The sequence below is a fragment of the Oryctolagus cuniculus genome, chromosome 4 (genome assembly GCF_051225735.1).
Source record: "Oryctolagus cuniculus isolate XC-2025 breed Fujian yellow rabbit chromosome 4, ASM5122573v1, whole genome shotgun sequence".
In the NCBI taxonomy this organism is placed as follows: domain Eukaryota; kingdom Metazoa; phylum Chordata; class Mammalia; order Lagomorpha; family Leporidae; genus Oryctolagus; species Oryctolagus cuniculus.
Window position 1 is genome coordinate 20132640 of NC_142870.1, and position 17446 is coordinate 20150085.

Sequence of the window (17446 nt, forward strand, 5' to 3'; positions counted from 1 at the left end):
TTCTCACAAGCACTTAGTCTTTCCAATTCACCTGCCACTATTCTAAAACTGGCTTTGTAGAGGGGGCTTCATTGATTTTCTTAAAATGGGACTACTCTGTGCCAACAATTTCAGTTCAACGGATCTGTTCTTCCCAAATTGATCATTTTTAAGTAAAGAAATACAAAGAAATAATACACCACAAATGTACTGTCAAGTTTCATCCAACCAAACATTCTGGGAATTTGCTTCCAGGAAAAAAACCCTTTAAACAACATGGAAACATACTGTATATTTTATTTTTTCTCATTTTACTATTTTTTTACATTTTATGCACAAATACTTTTATCTGAGTAAAAATAGAAAATAACTGTTTTATGTAAAATTACAGTAAAAATAAAAACCACAAAGAAATACATAATTGTTATTATGACAGTATAAGTGTCTTTATTTAAAGAGTAAAAATGTATGCAAAAATTTTTCTCCCTTTTACAAAAGACTGAGAATGTTTTTTCCTGGCAAGTGATATATTGAAGTTTTAGTACTCTTTACACTCTTTAGGTCTGAAGACATTAAGTTATTCATAGGTTTCTTTCGTAATTGTGAACTTTAAAATGTTTTTGTGCTATCCCAAGATACATATACTTTAGTCCTTTTTAAGAGGCAGTAGCATAAAATGATGAACAAGGAAAACAGACCTCACTCACTATCAAAGCAGAACCTTTTGAAGAAATATACTTTGTATCACCTTTAGTCTTGGGAGAAAACAATCAATTTTTCCTAATTAAACGATGTGGATGATAAAAGATGAATGTTATCAGTTGACCCATGTGAAGATCAACCACACTCAGAAATTCTGCCTAATTAGCTTGATTTTCTGATACCAACTCACATTTCAGAATTCAGGCTAGCAAGGTATATTTGAAAATTGGCTCAAAGAAAACCTCACAGGGAAAAACAGTTCTAACACAGAAGTGAAAATTTCATTATTCTTGTAAGATACAAAGGCCCATCAATGATTTTATCTTTCTTCCTTTGGAATAGCATGAATTTTATTTTCTTACAGCACGTTATCTTTTAATAGAAGACTAACTGGCTTTCTGATACCTGTAACCTCAATAAGGACAATGGAAATACTTGACACAAAGTACTGACAGTTTCTGTAGTCAATTAGTCACATTACTTATGTCAGGGTACAGAAGATGATGGCATGACAGAGGTGAAGAAAAGAAACAGCATCTGATCATGTGTGAAAGTCTCTGTTCATATTATGAGGAATGAAACAAAAACTGCGAAAGGAAAAAAAAGGCATTTGAGTAATGGCTAAAGGAGAAAAAGAAACAACAGTTTGATTTTGGAGATCTTAAAGAAATCTGTTATTCTTTGCCTTAAAAACCTAAATACATGTAAGTGAGACATAAAGGAAGTTTGTTATCTTGGCTAAAATTTTAGTATGTCTTCCCAAAAACATTTTAATCTAAAAGTCAATATTCTTATACTCCTAATAATATACCAAAAGAGTATACTTTACTATGTTTTTAAATTGATTAATCAACTCCATAGGTCATTAACAGATCCTGTTTAGCTATTTGTTATCCAAAGCTGGGGTTTCAATATATTATTTAATATTATTCTGTTGAGATATTCTTGCAACCAAAGTGCCCAATTTTACTAACAATTTGTCAGTCTATTCTTTATGTGCTTATAAAGAAGTAACAATGGAAATTACAAATTTTATTCTTTTTAGAACTACTGCAGAATCTTGAATTTAAGATAGCAATATAAATGGACAATATAACCGCAGTCCAATAACACAGCACTTAAAATTATGATTTAAGATTAGCAGAAAAGATCAGAGCTCTCTGCCTAGTATTGGTAGCAGCAACTTCTAACAACATCATCGCCATTTCCTCCTAATTAGTGAAAAGCATTAACTAAGCTTCTCTAAAGCTGTTCTGGGCTATGGATTTAATGAAATGATGAAGATGCATAAAGTAATATTTGAGAATCAATCTTCTTTGTAAGAGGATTAAAAGTTATTTGCAGTCTTTCTTGTCTTTATTTATATTAATACCTGGAAACAAACACACAATAGTAAAAAGAAATGAAAAGAAAAAAATTTTCTAGCTGTTTGTGTTTAGTATGTTAGCTCATGGTAAGGAACTTCATTTATATAGGAGCTAGTTAGTTTTCAAAATGGTTTAATGATTTTCTTTTTGGGTATCGTTATGTCTTCATATAAATGTGTTTAAGTGCACATACAAAGTGGCAAACTGCACATGTACATAGATATTTGTACAAACATATGTAATACTCAAAAGAAAAAAAAATAAATGGGAAGTTGTAAAGAGAAGACTACCTATAATGGAGGTCCAACTTTCCTATTGTAATTACTAGTATCTTGAAAGGTAAAGTACTGCTGACTGATTTAAAGTCTTCACTTTATCAGAAACACGGAATATATAAGCTGTTCTGCCTAATAAGCTGCTACTATAGAGTAATTAAAAAAAAAAAGAAAGAAAGAAAAAGGAAGCCATGCTAAACCAAACAAATGTATTTTCTGGCTGAGGTATATACCTTTTCAGTTTTTTAAATCTCTGATAGAAAAACAGAGATCATTTTAGAATTTTTGAATGGCTGCTTTATTAGAATTAAATGTCTCTTTCAAAATAATTTAAATTCTTGGCTTGACAATATGAATAATCTATACAGAAAAATCTGTCACTGGCTGAGTTAAGCCACATCTAAACCTGGATCTCCATCAGAACTGCTCTTTGCCAGTCAACTTTGCTTGCAAATATATAAATTACTTTAATAACCTGATACTTAGTTTAGTAATTTATTAATATTATAATTTTATTTGATATGAACATTTTAGCTCTGCTTGATTAGATGAAACAGGCGCAAATGCTCTAGCTAAGAAACTCCATTTTCTGGTTCTATGTAAAGCTACATCTAAAGCAGCAGAGAGGGGAAAGTTATTTTTTCAAAAATAGTTAAGCCAGACTGTTTCCTGGAGATACTTATTTATTTTTCATCTTCAGATGCTACTGGCTATTTTTGGTAGGGCTAGACATTAATACTGACCACTTTAGCTTTCCTAACTGTTAACAAACTATCCCACAATGGGCCCGCTTTCACGCGGCAGATATTGTGGTGATTCTTTAACATACATATATTCTAAAATATATGCTCAAAGTAAAAAGATCCAAATTCACAAGAGTATGAAATATTTATAAAAAAATCATGCACTGGATTGTACAGTCTAGAAATAAGAGAAGATCCAAATTCAGTAATAAAGATAAGAGCAATACTTGCTCTAAATATTTAAGAAAGATCTTGGACTCCCAGAAGGCACTGGGCCTCAGTTATCCTTTTCTGTTTGTAGAGAAGCAGCAGCCAGGGCTACTGCTGTGACCGGCTGGGCAATCCCATGAAGCTGCATCTTTGCAAGTTTCTTCTGTTCACATTCCGTGACCAAACGGTTCAACTCTGCTGCGCTGTATCCAATAAGAGTCTTCAAGTCACAGACAAACTTGTATACAAATCTCTTGCCTTGAACTTTACATATCATGTCCCCGTCATAATAATACCTTTAAAAGAGAAAGTACATTAGGACCATATAAAAAAATAAATATGACCTCTTAATAATATTTCACATACTATTCCACAAGCAGAAACCTGGTAAAGTAATGCATCCATAGTGACAATAAACATTGAAGTTACACGGACTATTTAATGAACTACCCAAGGAAACTTAAAAATCTTACTTAGTAAAATCTGAATGTTCAGCAGTATAAGACCTCATATATTAAATTTTTTTCAACAATTATGATGAAACACTGATTTTTAAAAATAAACATAATTATTAAACAAACACTCTTGGGAGTGGCAGCAGAACCTAAGAACAAGGGTTTTAGAGTCAGAAAATCAAGATTTAAAACTTTCCATCTCAACTTACTACCTCTGCGACCACAGGAACGAAACATTTCCTCTCTAAGCCTCTATATTCTTAATCTATAAAATGAGGTGAAAAACTCAAAATTGCTAAGGATTCAAAGGTAATCTTTAAGCTCTTAGCACACTGACTGACAGCTTTTTATAAAAATATACACTATGTGAATAAGAATCCACAGAATAAAAAATGTTTAATATTCCATGGGTCACTGGAATGTCCACTTTTCTGTCATCTATAAAATCTCAAATGGTATAGGCATGATTTCCTCTTTATCATTTTACTATGTGAAGGCTTTTCCAAGTATCAGAGAAATTATCCAAGCTCAGTAGGGAGCTTCAAATGTTTAAGCAAAGCAGCTAGAAGAAACAGAAGATAGAGAAAAACAGTAAAAGGATATTACACAACAATGTTTCTAAACCTACATAAAGCAGATTTCAGAAAAATTACACCAAAAATCTAGTTTACAATGCTTTCCAGGGAAACAGAAATAGACAAGTTGGATTTAACATTTACACTGGAAAACAGACTTTATCACTATGTACTGCCAACTCCAACAACAGGAAAAATAGGTTAATCAAATTCTTTTCTGGTCTGGTAGACTGTGAAGCCCTTATTATAAAACTGCACTGCCCATGGACTTAGCTGTTACAGAAGAACTATTTGACCTGATATAAACTACCACATTTAGCAAGATTTTATTGTAACAGTTACTCGGCTTAATCAAGAGTCCATTAATGAAAAGCCTGACCTAGAAGATACGTCATTTTTCCCTAGTTCTGGAATAGTAAACATATGATATTTATGTTTGATCTTTCTCCCTTTCTCACACACACGCACACACACACAAACACAACCACAACGTGCAGGGGCCAGCACTGTGGCACAGGTTAATCCTCCACCTGTGGCACCAACATCCCATATGGGCACAGGTTCTAGTCCTGGCTGCTCCTCTTCCAATGCACTCTCTGCTATGGCCTGGGAAAGAAGACAGCTTGGGCCCCTGCACCAAGTGGGAGACCTGGAAGAAGCTCCTGGCTCCTGATCGGCTCAGCTCTGGTCACTGCACTCATTTGGGGAGTGAACCAGCAGATGGAAGACCTTTGTCTCTCCCTCTCACCGTCTGTAACTCTACCTTTCAAAAAATAAAATCTTTTTTAAAAAAAAACCACAGCGGGCAGTCCAGTGTTTCCTTTTCTGTAAATTACATTAACATAAATTTGGATCTCAGTCCACAAACCACCAACTGTATATCATCTGGGGTAAAATGCTGTAGGTTTTGGCCTTGTCTAAATAAGGTCGGAGTTTGTGAACTTAATAGGCTTCCATAGCCTTGGCAGCTCATGACAAGAGCCTAGGGTGATTACTGACATCATAAATAAGAGTGTCAATTGTTAAATCAACAAGAGGAGTCACTGTGCACTTACTCCCCATGTAGGATCTCAGTCCTTAATGTGCTGTACTATGCGAATTAACAGTAAAACTAGTCTTCAAATAGTACTTCATACTTTGTGTGTATGTGTGGTTGCAATCTGTTGAAATCTTTACTTAGTATACACTAAGCTGATCATCTGTATATAAAGATAATTAAAAATTAATCTTAATGAAGAATGGGATAGGAGAGGAAGTAGGAGATGGGATGGTGTGCGGGTGGGAGGGTAGTTATGGGGGAAAAACCGCTATAATCCAAAAGTTGTACTTTCGATATTTTTATTAAATAAGTTTTCTAAAAAAAGGCTGTAGGCATTTCCATTTCTTAAGAAAATTTCAGATAAGTAGCTTACAAATATTTTTTCCCATTCTGTTGGATGTCTCTTCACTCTATTATTTCCTTTTACCTGCAGAAGCTTCTAAGTATAATTCCATTTGTCTAGTTTTGCTTTTGTTGCCTTATCCAAGAAGTCATCACCAACACCAATGTAATAAAGTGTTTTCCCTACATTTTTTTCCAGTAACTTCACAGTCTCAGATCTTAAATGTTGGTTGTTGATTCACCTTTGGTTAATTTTTGTCTATGTTGAGTAAGAGGGATCTAATTACATTCCCCTACAAATATAAATCCAATTTTGTCAGCACCATTTACTGAAGAGATTATCCTTTCTCCAATAATGTGCAGACACTTTAGTTGAAAATTAATAAATGGGATTATGACAAACTGAGAAGGTTCTACTGCAAAAGAAACACTCAAGAAAGTGAAGAAGCAAAGAAGCAACCAACAGAATAAGAGAAATTATTTGCAAACTATGCAACTGATAAAGGATTAATAACCAGAATATATAAAGAGATCAAGAAACTCCACAACAACAAAACAAACAACCCAGTTAAGAAATGCACAAAGGACTTAAACAGACATTTTTCAAGAGGAAATTATGGGATATGTACACCACAGAATACTACTTAGCAGTAAAAAAAAAAAGAAATCTGGTCATTTGCACCAAAATGGATGAATCTGAAAAACATTATACTTAGTGAAATAAGCCAGTCCCAAAGGGTCAAAAACCAAATGCTCTCCTTGACCAGTGATAACTAATAGAGCACCTAAAAGGAAACCTGTAGAAGTGAAATTGACACTTCGAGAAGCAATGACTTGAACAGCCCTTGTTGACTGTCTCCGGACAGTTTTTTTTTTTTTTCCTTCATACTATTTGTTGAACTCCTCACTTAACATAGAGTTAATCATATCTATATAAAGTTAATTGAAAATATATCTCAGGGGCTGGCGCTGTGGTGCAGTGGGTTAAAGCCCTGGCCTGAAACGCCAGCAATCCCATATGGGTGCTGGTTCTTGTCCCAGCAGTTACTCTTTCGATCCAGCTCTCTGCTTAGGCCTGGGAAAGCATAGAAGATGGCCCAAGTCCTTGGGCCCCTGCACCCACGTGGGAGACCTGGAAGAAGCTTCTGGCTCCTGGCTTCAGATTGGTGCAGCTCCGGCCATTGTGGCCACCTGGGGAGTGAACCAGAGGATGAAAGACCTCTCTCTCTGTATCTTTGTCTGTAACTCTGTCTTTCAAATAAATAAAATACATCTTTAAAAAAGAAAATACATCTCAGTAAAAAAATAAGAGTGGAAATAAGAGAGGGAGGAGAAAGCTTGCAACTGTAAAGCTGTATAGTTCTGCATATATTCCTATGGACATACTTCTAAGGGTACAGTTTAAATACTTGCCATGGGTCCCCTAATCCCATTAAGCTGAGTGGTAAAAATGTCATCTTAAGTGTTAAAGTGATCATATTAAGTATTAAAGTGAACATACAGATAGGATTAAGTGTTAAAGTGATCATATAAATAGCATCAATTGTCTGGTAATAATAATAGATAGAATTATAAAGGAGAGAATGCTCCAACATGGGAAGTAGTCCACACAGCAGACTCATAGAATGACAATTGCTTTAAGTAGCACTCTAAGAAGTCATCATCAACACAAATGTAATGACGTGTTTTTCCTACATTTTCTTCTAGTTAAGGCATCCTGGTCTGGCTGAAAAGCCCATGAGAGCATTTGAGGCATAGAAAGCCAAGACACTGTGGCAACAAATGTTCTACATGAAGGATCTCTGTAAGACCCCAGAGGAAAGAAACGGCCATCAAAGAAGGATGTGCTTTTCTCTGAAGAGTGGAGAGAACTTCCACTTTGCTTATGGCCTTGTCTAAATACTGATGGAGTTTGTGGTCACAAAAGGCTTCCATAGCCTAAGCAGCACATATCAAGAGCCACAGGTGTTCATGGACATTAATTGTTAAATTAACCACAGGAGTCACTGTGCACTAACTTCTCATGCAGGACCTTTGTCCTCAATGAGTTGTATTACGAGAGTTAACTGAAAAACTTGTTCTCAAACAGTTTTTGTGTGCGTGTGTGTGTGTGTGTGTGTGTATATGGGTGCGCAAACTGTTGAAATCTTTACTAAGTATAGAGTTGGTCTTCTGTGTATAAAGTTAATTGAAAATTAATCTTAATGGAGAATAGGACTGGGAATGAGAGAAGGAAGAGGAGGACGGGTGGGAGTGTGGGTGGGATGGTGGGTATGTTGAAAAGAATCACTATATTCCTAAAGTTGTACTTATGAAATTTATATTCCTTAAATAAAATGTTTCTTTGGGAACAGTTGGCTGTATCTAAGTAGATTAATTTTCAGGCTCTCTATTCTAACATCTGACAAATTAGGAAAAATATTTGCAACCTACTTATACAAAAAAACGACTATTATCTAGAATATATCAACAACTCCAAAAATTCAGTAAAAAAACAACCAATCCAGTTACTATTTGGGCAAAGGACCTCAACAGACAGTTCTCTAGAGAAGAAATACAAGTAGCGAACAAATATATGAACAAATGTTCAGTATCACTAGCCATCAGGAGAATGCAAATCAAAACCAGAATGAGGTATCACGTCATCCCCTAGAATGACTATTATCCAAAGACAGAGAGCAGCACATGTTGGTGAGGATGTGGAAAGGGGAACTCTTTTATGCTATTGGTGGAAATGTCAACTAGTGAGGCCACTGTGGAATACAGAACACGGATTTATTGTAAAAGGAGAAATGGACCTGCCATATGATTCAGCAATCTCAATACTACGTATATACCCAAAAGGAATGAGCACATTAAATCAAAGAGATATCTGCAATACCATGTTTATATAGAAGGAATGTTCATAATAGCCAAAATATGTAATCAACCGAAGTGTCCCTAATCAAATGAATGGATATATATGAGTGTATGTATATATATTATAAAGGAATATTATTCTGCTATAAAAAAGAATGAAATTCTTTTTTTTTTGAAATTATAATGATAATCTTTTTTTTTAACTTTTATTTAATGAATATAAATTTCCAAAGTATGGCTTATGGATTACAATGGCTTCCCCTCCATATCGTCTCTCCCACCCGCATCCCTCCCCTTTCCCACTCCCTCTCCCCTTCCATTCACATGAGGATTCATTTTCGATTCTCTTTATATACAGAAAATCAGTTTAGCATACATTAAGTAAAGATTTCAACAGTTTGCTCCCACACAAACATAAAGTGAAAAATAATAGATGATTTTTTAAATGATGATGAAATCAGATCAGACCTATTGTCATGTTTAATCCCAGTGAGAGTCAAGTTGGGAATTGATAATTTCTTCTTTTTTTTTTTTTACAGAAGATCAGTTTAGTATACATTAAGTAAAGATTTCAACAGTTTGCACCCCATAGAAACACAAAGCGAAATATACTGTTTGAGTACTCATTATAGCATTAAGTCTCAATGTACAGCACATTAAGGACAGAGATCCTACATGAGGAGTAAGTGCACAGTGACTCCTGTTGTTGACTTTACAAATTGACACTCCTGTTTATGGCATCAGTAATCTCCCTATGCACCACTCATGAGTTTCCAAGGCTATGGAAGCCTTTTGAGTTCTCTGACTCTTATCTTGTTTAGACAAGGTCATATTCAAAGTGGAGGTTCTCTCCTCCCTTCAGAGAAAGTTACCTCCTTCTTTGAAGACCTGTTCTTTCCACTGGGATTTCACAGAGATCTTTCATTTAGGTTTTTTTTTTTTTTTTTTTTTTTTTGCCAGAGTGTCTTGGCTTTCCATGCCTGAAATACTCTCATGGGCTTTTCAGCCAGATCCGAATGCCTTTAGGTCTAATTCTGAGGCCAGAGTGCTGTTTAAGACATCTGCCATTCTATGAGTCTGCTGTGTATCTCGCTTCCCATGTTGGATCACTCTCCCCTTTATTTATTCTATCGGTTAGTATTAGCAGGTACTAGACTTGTTTATGTGCTTCCTTTGACTCTTAGTCCTTTCATTATGATCAATTGTGAACTGAAATTGATCACTTGGACTGGTGAGATGGCATTGGTACATGCCACCTTGATGGGATTAAATTGGAGTCCCCTGGTATGTTTCTAACTCTACCAGTTAGGGCAAGTCAGCTTGAGCATGTCCCGAATTGTACATCTCTTCCCTCTCTTATTCCTACTCTTATGTTTAACAGGGATCACATTTCAGTTAAATTTCAACACTTAAGAATAACTGTGTATTAATTACAGAATTAAACCAGTCATATTAAGTAGTACAGACAAAAAAAACTACTATGAGGGATAATGTATTAAGTTGTTAATTAACAGTCAGGGCTATGCTGATCAAGTCACCGTTTCTCATAGTGTCCATTTCACTTCAACAAGTTTCCTTTTTGGTGTTCAGTCAGTTGTCACCGATCAGGGAGAACATATGGTATTTGTCCCTTTGGGACTGGCTTATTTCACTCAGCATGATGTGTTCCAGATTCCTCCATTTTGATGCAAATGACTGGATTTCATTCTTTCTAACTGCGCTATAGTATTCTAAAGAGTACATATCCCAAAATTTCTTTATCCAGTCTACCGTTGATGGGCATTTAGGTTGGTTCCAGGTCTTAGCTATTGTGAATTGAGCTGCAATAAACATTAGGGTGCAGACCACTTTTTTGTTTGCCAGTTTAAATTCCTTTGGGTAAATTCCAAGGAGTGGGATGGCTGGGTCGAACGGTAGGGTTATCTTCAGGTTTCTGAGGAATCTCCAGACTGACTTCCATAGTGGCTTGACCAGTTTGCATTCCCACCAACAGTGGGTTAGTATCCCTTTTTCCCCACATCCTCACCAGCATCTGTTGTTGGTAGATTTCTGTATGTGAGCAATTCTAACCGGGGTGAGGTGAAACCTCATTGTGGTTTTGATTTGCATTTCCCTGATTGCTACTGACCTTGAACATTTTTTCATGTGCCTGTTGGCCATTTGGATTTCCTCTTTTGAAAAATGTCTATTGAGGTCCTTGGCCCATCTCTTAAGTGGGTTGCTGGTTTTGTTTTTGTGGAGTTTCTTGATCTCTTTGTAGATTCTGGTTATTAACCCTTTATCTGTTGCATAGTTTGCAAATATATTTTCCCATTCTGTCGGTTGTCTCTTCACTCTCCTGACTGTTTCTTTTGCAGTACAGAAACTTCTCAATTTGAGGCAATCCTAATAGTTGATTTTGGCTTTGACTGCCTGTGCCTCCCGGGTCTTTTCCAGAAATTCTTTGCCTGTGCCAATATCTTGAAGGGTTTCTCCAATGTTCTCTAATAACTTGATGGTGTCAGGTCGTAGATTTAGGTCTTTAATCCATGTTGAGTGGATTTTTGTGTAAGGTGTAAGGTAGGGGTCTTGCTTCATGATTCTGCACGTGGAAATCCAATTTTCCCAGCACCATTTATTGAATAGACTGTCCTTGCTCCAGGAAGTAGTTTTAGATCCTTGATCAAATATAAGTTGGCTGTAGATGTTTGGGTTGATTTCTGGTGTTTCAATTCTGTTCCATTGGTCTATCCATCTGTTTCTGTACCAGTACCATGCTGTTTTGATTACAACTGCCCTGTAGTATGTCCTGAAATCTGGTATTGTGACGCCTCCGGCTTTGTTTTTGTTGTAAAAGATTGCTTTAGCTATTCGAGGTCTCCTGTGTCTCCATATAAATTTCAGCACCATTTTTTCCAGATCTGAGAAGAAGGTCTTCGGCATCTTGATTGGTATTGCATTGAATCTATAAATTGCTTTTGGGAGAATGGACATTTTGATGATATTGATTCTTCCAATCCATGAGCATGGAAGATTTTTCCATTTCTTGGTATCCTCTTCTATTTCTTTCTTTAAGGTTTTGTAATTTTCATCGTAGAGATCTTTAACGTCCTTGGTTAAGTTTATTCCAAGGTATTTGATTGTTTTTGTAGCTATTGTGAATGGGATTGATCTTAGAAGTTCTTCCTCAGCCATGGCGTTGTCTGTATATACAAAGGCTGTTGATTTTTGTGCATTGATTTTATATCCTGCTACTTTGCCAAACTCTTCTATGAGTTCCAATAGTCTCTTAGTAGAGTTCTTTGGGTCCCCTAAATAAAGAATCATATCATCTGCAAAGAGGGATAGTTTGAGTTCTTCCTTCCCAATTTCTATCCCTTTAATTTCTTTTTCTTGCCTGATGGTTCTGGCTAGAACTTCCAGAACTATATTGAATAGCAGTGGTGAGAGTGGGCATCCCTGTCTGGTACCAGATCTCAGTGGAATTGCTTCCAACTTTTCCCCATTCAATAGGATGTTGGCTGTGGGTTTTTCATAGATTGCTTTGATTGTATTGAGGAATGTTCCTTCCAAACCCAGTTTGCTTAGAGTTTTCATCATGAACGGGTGTTGTATTTTATCAAATGCTTTCTCGGCATCTATTGAGAGAATCATATGGTTTTTCTTCTGCAGTCTGTTAATGTGGTGTATCACATTGATTGTGTTGCGCACATTAAACCATCCCTGCATACCAGGGATAAATCCCACTTGGTCTGGGTGGATGATCTTTCTGATATGTTGTTGCATTCCATTGGTGAGAATTTTATTGAGGATTTTTGCATCTATGTTCATCAGGGATATTGGTCTGTAATTCTCTTTCAGTGCTGCATCTTTTTCTGGCTTAGAAATTAAGGTGATGCTGGCTTCATAGAAAGAATTTGGGAGGATTCGCTCTTCTTCGATTGTTCTGAATAGTTTGAGAAGAATTGGGAGTTAATTCTTCTTTAAATGTCTGGTAGAATTCAGCAGTGAATCCATCTGGTCCTGGGCTTTTCTTTGTTGGGAGGGCCTTTATTACTGTTTCAATTTCTGTCTCAGTTATAGGTCTGTTTAGGTTTTCGATGTCTTCCTGGTTCAATTCAGGTAGGTTGCATGTGTCCAGGAATCTATCCATTTCTGATAGGTTTCCCTGTTTGCTGGCATACAAGTCCTTGTAGTAATTTCTGATGATTCTTTTTATTTCTGTGGTGTCTGTTGTTACGTTTCCTTTTTCATCTCTGATTTTATTGATTTGGGTCTTTTTTGTTTTTAGTTAGTTGGGCCAATGGGGTGTCAATTTTATTTTTTCAAAAATCCAGCTCCTCGTTTGGCTGATTTTTTGTAATGTTTTTCTTGATTCAATCCTGTTGATTTCTTCTCTGATTTTAACTATTTCTCTTCTTCTACTAGATTTGGGTCTGGTTTGCTGTAGGTTTTCTAGATTCTTGAGGTGAATTGAAAGCTCATCTACTTGGTGCCTTTCCAATTTCTTGATGTAGGCACCTATTGATATAAACTTTCCTCTTAACACTGCTTTTGCTGTGTCCCATAAGTTTTGGTATGTTGTGCTGTTATCCTCATTTACTTCCAGAAAATTTTTGATTTCTCTTTTAATTTCTTATATGACCCATTGTTCATTCAGGAGCATGTTGTTCAATCTCCATGTGTTTGCGTATGCTCTAGGGATTCCTGAGTTGCTAATTGCCAACTTCATTCCTTTATGGTCTGAGAAGCTGCATGGTATGATTCTAATTCTTTTGAATTTGCTGAGACCTGCTTTATGGCCTAGTATGTGGTCAATCCTAGAGAAGGTTCCATGTACCGCTGAGAAGAATGTAAAATCTTTAGCTGTAGGATTGAAAGTTCTGTATATATCTGTTAGATCCATTTGGGCCTAGTGTCGTTTAAATCTACTGTATCCTTGTTGATCTTCTGTCCTGTTGATCTGTCTATTTCTGAGAGTGGAGTATTGAAGTCCCCCAGTACTATTGTATTGGGGTCTAAGTCTCCCTTTAAGTCCGTTAACAAATCTTTTAGATAAACCGGTGCCCTGTAGTTAGGTGCGTATACATTGATAATTGTTATATCTTCTTGTTGTATCATTTACATCAAAATGGTTGTAACTGGATGACATCATGTTGAGCGAAATAAGCCAGACAAGATAAATACTGTATATTCTCCTTTATATGTGGGAGCTAAAAGTTTTATTAATTAATCTAAAAAGAAGAACCAGAGAGGCCTAAGTATTAGTTTTGCTGAAAATACAGTGTTTTGTAAAACAAAACAAAACAAACTTCTACATTAATTTGTAAGGTTACAAAAAAATAACACATTTGAGGAAAAAGGAAAACAAAAGGAAAGTGGTTTTATATTTCTAAAAGGAAAACAGACTTGGTTATAATCTTGCATGTTTCTTGGTACATGGTGATAAAATAGAAAAAGACACACAAATTTTAATTCTATTTACCTTTTCCTTTCATCTAGCAGGAGTATCACAGAACTGCATAAAAGTACTCATTACATTTCTTCCCTACCTATTATGAAGTAAAAAGGTATATAGTACCTATATTTTCATGGATATGATTTCTTTTCATCCCTTTTCTGATATGTTTAAACCTTTTTAAACTGTGAAATATATAACACAAACAGGATACAAAAGTAAACAGCTCAGCAGTTCATTTCAAAGTAAGCATTCACCTGCTAACTATCAGGTCAAGAAGCAGAACACTGTGAGCATCTAACACGACCTCCAGGCCTCTCCCAGTCATCTCCTTACCCCTGCTAAAGAGGTAAACATAGTGTTTCATCTATTTTCATTGTTTTCTTTTTATTTTTCATGTTGAGATTTTTTACTTTTATCACTTAAATATGCATCCCTAAATGCTGTAACATTTCCTATTTCTTAAGCTCTAGTAAATAAATGCACTCATATGGTACATATTCATACAGTATGCAATCTTTTGGGCCTGGATTCCTTCTCTGAACATTGTTTGTGAGGTCCATCAAAATCATTATCTGCATCAGTAAATAATTTTCTTTGATGCACTTATGGTATTATCTGAATTTATCACAACTGATTTACTCATTTTACTATTGATAGATTTTTAGATGGTTTCTGGTTTGAGGATGCTATAAAGCTGCTTTGAGCATGTGTGTATATACTTTTTAAAAAATATTTATTGTTTTGAAAGACAGAGTTAATAAAGAGGGCGAGAGAGAGAAAGACAGAAACCTGCAATCTGCTGTTTCACTCCCCAAATGGCCACAATGGCCAGAGCTGGGACAGGCTGAAGTCCACCTGGAGATGTAATCAATTGCTCAAATCCAAACTTGATTATGTTTAAACATCTTTTTTTCACTGCTAGTAGTCAGTGAAAAACTGCTATAATCCTGATGTTTCCCTCTATTATTTATTAAATTTAGAGCTGTAAGCAACAGAATTGATTCTGGTATGGTGAGGAAAGAGTCAAGTTCCCAGCACTGCTGAATGAAGAGCAGGTCTTTTATTCTCCCACTATTTCTTTTTTTTTTTTGACAGGCAGAGTGGACAGTGAGAGAGAGAGACAGAGAGAAAGGTCTTCCTTTGCCGTTGGTTCACCCTCCAATGGCCGCTGAGGCCTGCGCGCTGTAGCCGGTGCACCGCGCTGATCCGAAGGCAAGAGCCAGGTACTTCTCCTGGTCTCCCATGGGGTGCAGGGCCCAAGCACTTGGGCCATCCTCCACTGCACTCCCGGGCCACAGCAGAAAGCTGGCCTGGAAGAGGAGCAACTGGGACAGAATCCAGCGCCCCGACCGGGACTAGAACCCGGTGTGCCGGCGCCGCAAGGCAGAGGATTAGCCTACTGAGCCGCGGCGCCGGCCTTCTCCCACTATTTCAAACATTAATATATTCTTGGTTCTATCTAACCAACTCTATTGCCTATTTATCATTAAACAAAAAGCATCTGTTATATATCTTTAGAGTAAGTCTCAACATCCTTAGAAGTTTTTCTATTTTGTAAACTTCTTCAGGTGCCCTATCACAGTACTTTATATTCCTACATATATTTAAGAATTATCTTGTAAAGTCTATGAAAAGAAAAAAACATTAGATTCTATTGTTGTTGCATTGATCAATCTGGGAATATCAGACACTTTAAAATGTCTATTTATCTGAAAGGCAGAGAAACAGAGACAGATTTCCATCTGTTGGTTTACTCTTCAAAAGCCCCCAACAGTCAGTGATGGGCAACACTGAATCTGAGTTTCACATGTGGGTGACAAGACTCCAGTGTTTCTGAGTCTCAGTTGCTACCTCCAGTGGTTTGCATTACCTGGAATCAGAAAAAGAGCCAGGATTCGAACCCAGATACTCTTATAAAGTCTGTGGGTATCCAAGTAGGGTTTTAAAAGCAGATACCTGCCCAAACATCTTAACTATTACTTCTAACAATTTGCATCTAATTTTAGGAGACTTGTATGTACGCAATCTGCATCAACTGTCAAAAATGGCAGTTTTAATTCTGATTACCTAGAAAGGATATTACCACAATTGGCAAAGTGTTTCTGAGGCTGAGTAAGTGATAAACACACTGAAAACTAAGCATCTTGGTTACTTATGAATTCCAAGGGATACAAAGGATCATTTAAGAAAAAAAAAATCATGGTAAACTATTTAGAAGTACTTAAATGATCATGATCCTATAATAATGAACACTGATTTAACTAAAAGTTCCATATAATTATGCTGGGAACAGCAGGTGGAAAGGGTGTGCATGTTGTAGGGTGGGGGAAAGAGGGAGGAGGCTGGTATGATGAAAACAAAATCATAACGCTCTCAGTGTAAATCTACAGATAATGGCAAACTAAAACATAAAGCAATAAAAAGTAAAGGCATGTTGGGGCTGGTGCTGTGGCACATTGGGTTAATCCTCCACCTGAGGTGCCAGCATCCCATGTGGGTGCTGGTTCTAGTCCTGGCTGTTCCTCTTCTGATCCAGCTCTCTGTTATGGCCTGGGAAAGCAGTAGAAGGCAGCCCAGATGCTTTGGCCCCTGCACCTGCATAGGAGACCTGGAAGAAGCTCTTGGCTCTTGGTCTCAGCTCCAGCCATTGCAGCCATTTGGAGAGTGAACCAGCAGATGGAAGAAGACCTTTCTCTTTATCTCTCCCTCTCACTATCTGTAATTCTCTCAAATAAATAAATAAATATAAAAAAAAAAAGGTAAAGCATGTAAACTACAGAGTAAACTGTAGAACTACTTTACTATATTTACCTTCCCCCAAATAGATGCATAATCCTGTGATATTCCTACATATCCTCCTTTTCAAATACTTCAAATGTACATTATGAATCCCTATCACTAATTGTAATTTCTGAGACTAAGTTATATCAAAAAATTTCATACTATTCATAAGGAATTAAAAATAATTTTACTCTACTCTAATTTTATAAAACTCAAATTTAGGCAGATAGTCAAAGGAGAAAAAAAAACAGAAATGGATCAATATTTTGTATCCACTTATAAAAACAGAATACAATATCTATGTATTTGCTAAAACTGAAGTGAATTCACACGAGCAAATGACAGCATCTTCTGTTATGCAAACAATAAAAATTTCAAAGATTAAAACATTTTTGTTTTGAAAAGAGTAGTTTGTTTCTAAATCAGTTAAAACAAATGATCTTAGAATATGACTTTTTTATAAACCACAAAGCTATTAAGACATGTTTTAAAAGGCTATTATTACTATAATACATATGTAAATTTTACCATTTTTTCATAAAGAAAATAACATTTTATGAACATGTACTTTTTTATTTTATTTAATGAACATAAATTTCCAAAGTACAGCTTATGGATTACAATAGCCTCCCCCCCCCCGTAACTTCCCTCCCACCCACAACACTCCCCTCTCCCACTC

At 36.1% G+C, this 17446-nt stretch overlaps 1 protein-coding gene across 8 annotated transcripts in view; it reads right to left on the bottom strand.

Annotated features, from left to right (window-relative positions):
• Positions 1 to 258: 258 nt before the first annotated feature.
• GABPA (GA binding protein transcription factor subunit alpha) overlaps positions 259 to 17446 on the bottom strand; it is a 53966-nt gene continuing 36778 nt past the window's right edge. For all 8 annotated transcript variants that reach the window (XM_008267150.5, XM_008267149.5, XM_089330618.1 and 5 more), the window contains one exon: positions 259 to 3572. In XM_008267150.5, coding sequence (XP_008265372.1) covers positions 3344 to 3572 — 229 coding nt within the window. In that variant the 3' untranslated portion in view covers positions 259 to 3343. The remainder of the gene's footprint in view (positions 3573 to 17446) is intronic.